This window comes from Trachemys scripta, chromosome 3, assembly GCF_013100865.1.
Source record: "Trachemys scripta elegans isolate TJP31775 chromosome 3, CAS_Tse_1.0, whole genome shotgun sequence".
Taxonomy (NCBI): Eukaryota; Metazoa; Chordata; order Testudines; family Emydidae; genus Trachemys; species Trachemys scripta.
In genome coordinates, this window is record NC_048300.1 from 194787913 (window position 1) to 194796695 (window position 8783).

The 8783-nt window shown below is 48.0% G+C and overlaps 1 protein-coding gene across 1 annotated transcript in view; it reads right to left on the bottom strand.

The window, feature by feature from the left end:
- Positions 1-914: 914 nt before the first annotated feature.
- C3H8orf74 (chromosome 3 C8orf74 homolog) overlaps positions 915-8783 on the bottom strand; it is a 24048-nt gene continuing 16179 nt past the window's right edge. The window contains exon 4 of the mRNA XM_034766925.1: positions 915-1136. Within this exon, the coding sequence (XP_034622816.1) occupies positions 915-1136 (222 nt within the window). The remainder of the gene's footprint in view (positions 1137-8783) is intronic.

Here is an 8783-nt window from a genome sequence, read left to right on the forward strand (position 1 = left end):
CTGAACCATAGTGTGGCAGCCATCTTCTCTGGGCCTGGCTTCACTCCCACTGAAAACAGTGGGAGGTGGCAGCCAGCGCTGTTAAGGACTGCCTGCATGTGCAGATAGGCCGTAGGGAAACAGTGCCCATTTGCTGGCTTTAGTCCCATTGACAGTAATTGGGGACAGTGGCCATTTTGAATATGGGAATATTCGTACAGTGGGGCCTTTCATCAGGTTTCATGAGATGGAAAAAAACACCCAGAATCGCTGGAGTTGGCGATACTGAATCATGGACAAGGACCCATCATGAACCCCTAGAGGGCAGATTTTAACAGCCCTGAGGCTTCTAGAGATTAAACCGATTGATGGGAGTGAGGAATACTAATACTTTGTTCACCTTTCGTGTGAGGGTCTCAGAGGTATTGCACTAGGCCTCACGTCACCCTAGGGAGTGGTATTATTATTATTATCCTTATCAGCCTCTTTTACAAATGGGTAAAGTGAGGCGTAGCAATAGTGAGTGACTCGTGCAAAGTCACCCAGCCAGGCCCAACCAGGGGCACTAGATGATCCCAGATTGCCCGATTCCCATCAGCAGAGTAAGACGGGTCGAGGAGAGTCAGGCCATACATTTGTTAGACGGGTCTCTTGGGCTTTATTGCCAAATTCAGAGGGCCAGCATTGCATCAGGAAGCCGTTAAGAGGACAATAAAGTCGTAGTGCCCAAAGCTATGCTAGCAACACTTCCATCTCCCAAATTAATAGCCCATTCCCGCCAGGGCAAGGTGAACAAACAGCCCAGCATCAAGCTATGGATGGAGCGTTTAAAACCCAGGGCAGGTTATATGGTCTTCAGGACTGAAAAGCACAATCCATGATTATTACAGATCAGTCAGGGATTTCTGCCAAGTGCTACACCAACCCGCATCTCCTCACTTCTTCTTCTTTTTCTGCTCTTGAGCTTTGGTTGATTTCTTTGTTCGTTCTTCAAGAGGAGGAGGTGGGGGGTAGGGGACAGGAGGGTTCAGGCTCAAGGCCCTCTTCTGGAGTCTCAGCTCCAAGATCTCGAAGGTGGTCTGGATCTCAGTCTGCAGGATCTCATGCAGAGCTTGGATCTGGGTCCCGATCACTTCTTTCACTAGGGTCTCCAAAATCTGAAGAGCAAGCGGAAGAAGAGGAGGGATGTGGTTAATTGCGTCTCTCTTTTTACTACCTGTATTACATTACAAAGGGGCCATTCTCTTTGAACTGATCCTAGGCCAAGCTGGCAGTGAATGAAGGAAGTGGGAGGAGGGGGGAAGAAAAGGTGGTGAGGTGCCTCCTGTGTAGCGGCATTACCTTTCCCCCAGCCTGGTGGAAGGTCCTTCTAGGCAGCTCGGTGAGGCTTGGGATCTGCTGCTGGAGAAGGTTCGGGCCTGGGCACACCTGGGAGGTGGCCATTCTCCAGAGCAGCACCCTCGACTTACCACTGCAGAAATTCTCTGCATGAGTCACGGATGACTCTGAAAGTGGGTTCCCCTCTACACTCTGAAACACCAGGGAGGGGAGGGCGAATACATGGGCATACTGCTTCATCGAAGCCACGCTGCCAAGAAGGTTGGGGAGGGGCTGTGAGACAGCATAGAAGCACAGAGTGTTGCATTTACTGTCAGTATAACAGAGGCCTCCATGCAGATGGCCCAGGCCACCACCAGATCTCCTGAGATCTAACCCGATCTATGGGCCAACTCCCCCTCACCCCAGCTGATTCCGCAAAGAGGAGGAGCAAGACCCCCACCCCACTGAGAGCCATGAAGGAAACTTGGAGGGAGTTTCCAGTCCTATACATACCCTAGTCATAGAGAGCCTGAGTCTGCATTTTTTTTGCACACCCAAGACTCCCATTGACGTCATTAGGAGTTCAGTGCTTGCATGGGAGCTGCATGCTCTTGCACCAAAAGACTTGAATGTGATGAATACAGGGTGGGATCCAGAATTAAAGTTGTGGACAAAGCCTCAGGACTGTCGCCCCTATTAAAGTGTCACTGCCAAGTAGTTTAGTTCCCACCAGTTAAGCATGGTTAAAAAAAAGGGTTTGGGCCATCCTAACACAGCGGCATTGTGTGAGGGCAGGAGAACAGAGGGGTTGACTCTGATCTCTCCAGATTCACTGTCCAAGCTCAGTAAAGCGCGAACAAGCAGCATCAGTGGTGAAATGTACTTTTCTTGTAGCTTTTCCCAAATGAATTTAGTGTAGTGAGGGGTTCTCGTTAATGCAGGAGAAGGGGATCTGCTTGTTTAAATACAAGGAGGCAAATCCTGCAGCCTTTACTCAAGCAAAACTCCCACAGGGTACGGCTCACAGACTTTGGTCCAAGGCTTTTCTCCCTTCCATTAATACACAGGTCACTGAAGTAGGGAGCTGAGAGCAGCCTGACATAGACCCGTGAGATGTACCACTCCATGCTGAGATTACAAAGTCACTGGAAGTAAAACAAACCCAAGTTCCATCACCTCAGATGCAGGTCTCGTTCACTTTCCCCATCTGTAAACTGGGGATAACGACCCTGCCCTCCTTTGTAAAGTTCTCTAACCACCACTGAGGAAAAGTGCTATACAAGAGCGAGGTGTGATTATTCCCATCCTTATTAAAGCCTCATTTCTCCTGCCAAGACATTCATGGTGTGGTCAGCTGAGTAACTGTGTCATCACATCCATAACTCACGTCCTTCTTTGCCACGTCCCATCATCGCGCATGTTGTACCCTCGCTGGTCTGTCACATCCATCCTCTGGGGCTGTGTTCTCAAACCCTCACTCACATTAGTACCTTACTCTGTGAGCACTCCCGCTGAAAGCTGCAGTAATGTTTTAGTCAGCAGGGGGAAAGGTGGCTTGTGGAGCTTAAGATCTCCAGGACAGGGACCTGTGCTTTTTGTATGAAATGCCTAATATGCTGTGGATGCCACAAAATTATAACGGGTGGGTCAATAGCATGGCTGCCCCTTTTGGACCCAAGTTGCTGGACAAAGTTTGGGGTGCAAGGGGTGTTCCAGTTGGGAGTAGAAATTGATGATCATCAGGTGTTTCTTTGAGGCAGTTTTGTTGATCTACAAAGAATGCAAAGAGTCCTGTGGCTCTGAACGCAGAATGAATCAAATAAAAGGAAACAGCTTCTTTTGCTCATAGCACCAAGCTTTTCACCCTGCACCCCGACCCGCAAACCCAAAAGGTTTCTTCCAAAATCAGCCAGACACTTTCAGCTGCTCCTTCAGGCTCTCTCTCTCTCTCTCTCTCTCTGTTCTTGCCTGCCTCATTCTCTGTCTGATCTCTCTCTCTCCACACACACACACACTAGCGTGACCAGATGTCCCGATTTTATAGGCACAGTCCCGATATTTGGGGGTTTGTTTTATATAGGCGCCTATTACCCCCACCCCCATCCCAATTTTTCACACGTGCTCTCTGGTCACCCTAACACACACACACACACTACCCAAAACAATACTCAGCTAAAAGCTCCTGGGTGAGTTGGCATACACCTTTTGCCATAGGTGGGGCTTATATTTACAGTGATGTTAATTGAAAGGTGAGCTCACACCTACAAACCTCCATGAGGTATTAACTCAGCCCATAACAAGGTTTCACTCAGCTCATAACAGTACTAACGATAAGAAAGGTGGGAGAAAGTCCCTGATACCATGCTCTGGGTCTTCCATGAGTCCTGGCTTCTCAATGTCTCTCTTTTTGGAGCAGGGAATATAAGAACATAAGAACGGCCACACTGGGTCAGACCAAAGGTCCATCTAGCCTAGTATCTTGTCTTCCGACAGTGGCCAATGCCAGGTGCCCCAGAGGGAATGAACAGAACAGATAATCATCAAGTGATCCATCCCCTGTCGCCCATTCCCAGCTTCTGGCAAACAGAGGCTCGGGACACCATCCCTGCCCATCCTGGCTAGTAGCCATTGATGGACCTGTACTCCATGAATTTATCGAGTTCTTTTTTGGTGTGAGGTTTTGTACAGCATTATGCACACTGCAGTGACGGTATAAACCTGAAAGGAATGGGAGGGCAGAGTACACACTCCTTAGCGCCGCTGTTTAAAAATATGCCTTTAGTTGCTCTGAGCTGAGCGAGCGATGAACATTTCATGAGAATCATCCCAAAGCGTGCTTTGTGCCAGGGTGAAAAATGCTCACCTACAACTGAAACGAGACTTGGTTATGGATCACCAGCCAAATTCTGCCCTGGGTCCATTTCGCAGTTTCCCAGGGTAGATGCCCATTAACTCTAGTGGAATGGCATAACGGGTAACTGAAGGCACTATTTGGTTCAGCACGTCTTCTATCACTCCAGAGTGGGAGCCTCCTATGCTTCTTTTCTGGACACAATGAAGTAGCAACCCGGGTTGAGGAACTCCCAAGCTCCAATATAGCTACGAGTGTATGAAAGTGAGGGTGCTCAAAATCCAAGTATCAGAGGGGGATCAACGTGAACGTGTGCAGAAGGTGAACTGGAAGGATAGTTTGGTGGTGAACTTTGGCTCCGGAGCAGAGGAGAGAAGGTTGGAAAGAAGATGGGGGGAGATTACACGTATATTTTCAAAAGGTCATTGGGGGACTGGGCATGATGTGAAGGGGCCCCTTGGATTTATTCCCATTGTTAGCTCTTTGGGGCAGGGACCGTGTTTGCACAGTGCTAGAACAATGGGGCTCCTAGATGCTGTCACAATAATAATTCATAAGAATTAATGAATAAAGCTTTCCCGAGGCAGTGATAATGAGCACTATAGCTGGTCAAAACACTTTGCAATGAAAAATGGCGTTTTGCTTTAAATGAAATGTTTAATTTTGGTCGAAATGTCCTGTGTTTCAGTGAAAGCCAGAAATCAAAACGTTCAGCAAGAATTTTCAGTTTTTGGTAAAAATTTTTAGCCAATAAATGTTTTTCAAAAATTAAAAATGTTTCCCTTTTTGGCTTCAGTTTGTCACTGAAAAAAAAATGTCCTACAGAAAACACTCGCCATTTTTCAACCAGCTGTATTGGAATCACATGTGTTCTGTGGCTGGTCCTGCACTTCTGCTTACCCCAGGATGCTGGTCTCTTTGCAACCCCATACTCTGCCCTGCTTCAGTTTTCAGTAACCCTCTTAAAGTTTCCACCAAGGAAAAGGGAGGAGAAGCACAGGTTCACTAAGTCAAGGAGAGTCTGCAGACTTCACTGGGAGTTTGATTGGGCTCTTAGACAAGGAACACCATTGAGGTTTACATTTCCCACTCCTTCTTTGCCTATTGTGCTGCCCCAGAGTTAGGAATCCTGTCTGACTCTGGCATTGAAATCTCCCAGGAGAATGAGTTTGTTCTGCCTTAGGTGTGGCTGTGAGAACTGCATCAAGAGTGCTATGAAACTGCTCCTTATTGTCTTCCTCATCATCGAGTGTTGGGGCGGATGCGCTGATGATCGTGGCCTATTGGTTGTTGCTGAGCTTGAGCCGAAGAGTCATGAGACGCCCGTTGATCCCCACAGGAAGCTGGGGTCTCACTAAGGGCTGCAATGTCAGCGTTGGGTCTTGCCAGTTCTCTGGCAATTATGGCAGTTCTTCTGTCTGGGCATTCACTGCGCTGAGAGTCCATAAGGTGTGGACATTCCAGGTGGTGAAATTCATTGTCTTAGATCTCTTGTTTCGGCTGTAGAGTTGAGTGATCCCACTAGATACGGCCATCCAGTCGGAAGAGTGTGAGACGGCCTGTGTCTGGGGCACCTTTTCTAGCCCCCTCCCCATTTGGGGTGAGCAGAGGGGATCCTAAAAAGGCCTGCACTTCTGTCTCACCCAAGCACAAGATGACTGTCACACAGCTGCCGGCGGTGTGCAGATTTGTGACTAAAGACTCCCAGAGATCACTGCTCCTGTCTTTACTGCCACTCGTCCATCTTTTAATGTGGGGAAACGGGTGCGCAGGTGGTGACCATACGAGACTTGACAGGAAGAAAACCCTGACCCAGCGGCAAGGAGATCCAAGATCACCAGGGTCCTCCCTTCTGCTGCAGCCCTCATCTGCCTTCACAGCCACAGATGAGTAAAAGGTCCTCTATAGGCACCTGATCCACCACTGGGGTCTTGTGACGTTTGGACCGCAGTTAGTCAGGAGCCTCGCCTCAGATCTGCTTGCCAAGCGGGACCCTACCAGGAGTATGAAAGCTCCGGATGATTGCTCGGGCATTCCTGTTTCTTAAAAATAACAACCTTATGTTTCCATGCCTGTAAGTACACTCCTCTGTAACCACTCAACGGTGTAACGAACTGCCTGGAAACAGTGAACTGTGGGTGAAAATGGATCTCATTTACAAGTCCAGTTGATTTCAGTTAAAGGTAGTCCATAGGTGACAAAATCATCTGTCCCAAATATGACTGGGGTTTGAAGTTTTGTCCAGATGTGTGCCAGGGAAGGGGGGTGGGAGCTGTGGAGCTCTGTGTGTTTCCATGTAGTCATAACAGGCTAAGCCATGTGGAAGCTAACACAGCGTCCTGTTGATTCCCCCATGAATTCTGACCCAATCACCGGTGCTGAAAGCAGCAAACTTTCCCTATAGCAGGAACTCCGGATAGGTAGTCAATTTCAGGCAAGGGTGTATTATCCAAGGCCACCTCAGTAGCTTACCAGCCCACTCCACTCACAGATGTGCTGTTCAGTCACTACAGATTTGAATACTTTAGTTGCATACGCTGCTGGTTTCCCACCGCAACTTGGAATAACATCTCCCTTTGTCAATTGGGCACCACGAGAACTGTTATGGCCTCCAAAATGTGGAAGGCCTGAAATGATAGAAAAGCCTTTGGCAGCATAACCTCTGACGGCACCTCCCAAAACCCAAGTTGTTCTGAATTTTTTTTTTTAAAAACCCAACAGATTATATTTTTTAATTCACTATTGTCTCTGCACTTCTTCACTGTGATTAACCTGGCTGTGTCCAGGGTGCGTCTGTGGTCTGCAGCATCTCTCTCACAATATATTGAAGTTCAGTTTGGAAAAGTAACATTTTATGCCCTTGAAATTCCCCAAGGATTTTTTCTGTGCTCCTGCGTTGAGCTATTTGAGACCATAACCTGCTATGCCTTGTCCTATTCTAGGCCCCTCGACCTCTACAGGCTGTTGTATCTCCACAGCTCGCCCTCACTGCAGCAAAAGCCTGGGTCAATGTACCTTCATGGACCGTTCCAAGAGGAAGCGTTTCTGTGTTGAACTGATGGTCACAGTTCTGGACAGGGCCTTATGACAAGAGGAAAGGCTCGGGCTGGCTGCACAAGCTTGAGGACAGGGTTTTAATATTTGGTGATATTTGGACTTTTGAGAGGAGGTCCAGTACAAATAACCTTAAGAGACAATGGGGAACCATATAGTGTACATATACCTCTGAGGATTCCTATCCCATTACTTCATACAATGGAAAGGGAGTCTAAGAGAATGGAAAGGATTAGCATAATCAAGAAAATCTCTGAATCAACAGCATGGTGTGCCCCAATGGTAAGAGTTAAATAGAAAATATCAATCTGTGAAAACTCCGCCAAAATGCCCACCAGCATCTCATGGAAGCCCTGCCTGTTTCCTGAACCAGGAATGAAAGTGCAAGCGAGATGACTTCTTCACGTTGCCGGGTCTGGTTGATGGGAGCACACAGACCAAAATGCCTGCTTGGCAGGATGTGTTGGTGGGCTGTTCAAACTTCCTGTAACGTGCAGCGTGGACTGCTAACTTTTCCTACATTGTACTAGGGTCAAAGAGCTAGAGTGGCTATGTTTTGGGAGGATGCTAGGGAGTCTGGGATACGGGTGGTTTGACTCAGGGCTGCATGCTGCAGTGTGGACATCAGAGTCCTGGGTTCAAGTGTAAGTTAGAAAATTCTTAACCTAGAGTTGACAATCAGTGGAGACACTCAAGCCCTGATTTCACTAACCCATGGTCCACTGACTCAAGTCCCACTAACCCTGGGCTTGCATTGCAGTTTAAACATACCCTAGGTGAAGCCTGACCTTGTACTGGGATAGGCAGGGTTACTTTGCAGGAGCAAGTCACATGCCCAGCACCTCTTGTGCAGAAGTCAACTACCCAGAGGAGCAGAGGTAACTCCACTTCCCATACTGCATTACTCAACTCTTGCTCAATCCCAACAGCTCCTGCTACGCGTCAGGTAGCAGGGAAAAGGCATGCAATGTGGGCAGAGAGTAGGTGTATCAAGGCCCAACAGGAATACGCTACATGCCATAGTCCCAAACCATTCGCTCTGTAACCATTTGGGATTCCAGCTCTTACCTCACCTCCAGGCCAGGGGGAACAGTTACTATTCTTTGTTAAGATCCAGTAACATGCTTGTGATAGGAACAGAAAGAGGTTGACAGGAACACGAGGAGAGACTGCCAAGGGGCATCGTGCAATGAAGCACGAAGGGGGTAACATCTATGCAGGGTTTTATAAGGTTGCCCGTCAGTGTGGCATCTGGATGCCTTCCACTAAGCATCCTTTATAACGGATCCATTGAAACCACCTGCCAAATCCAAACTCCCCCAAATTAGAAGTCTGGATTGCGAAACCCCCAGGCTCAGGAGAGTTTGGAGATGGGGTGTTGGTTTGTGCCCATCTCTGTCACTTGCAAAATGCTAGAAATAAAACTTCCCAACTCATGTCAAGTTTCAGAGTAGCAGCCGTGTTAGTCTGTATTTGCAAAAAGAACAGGAGTACTTGAGGCACCTTAGAGACTAACAAATTTTTTAGAGCATAAGCTTTCGTGGGCTACAGCCCACTTCTTCGTCCGAAGAAGTGGGCT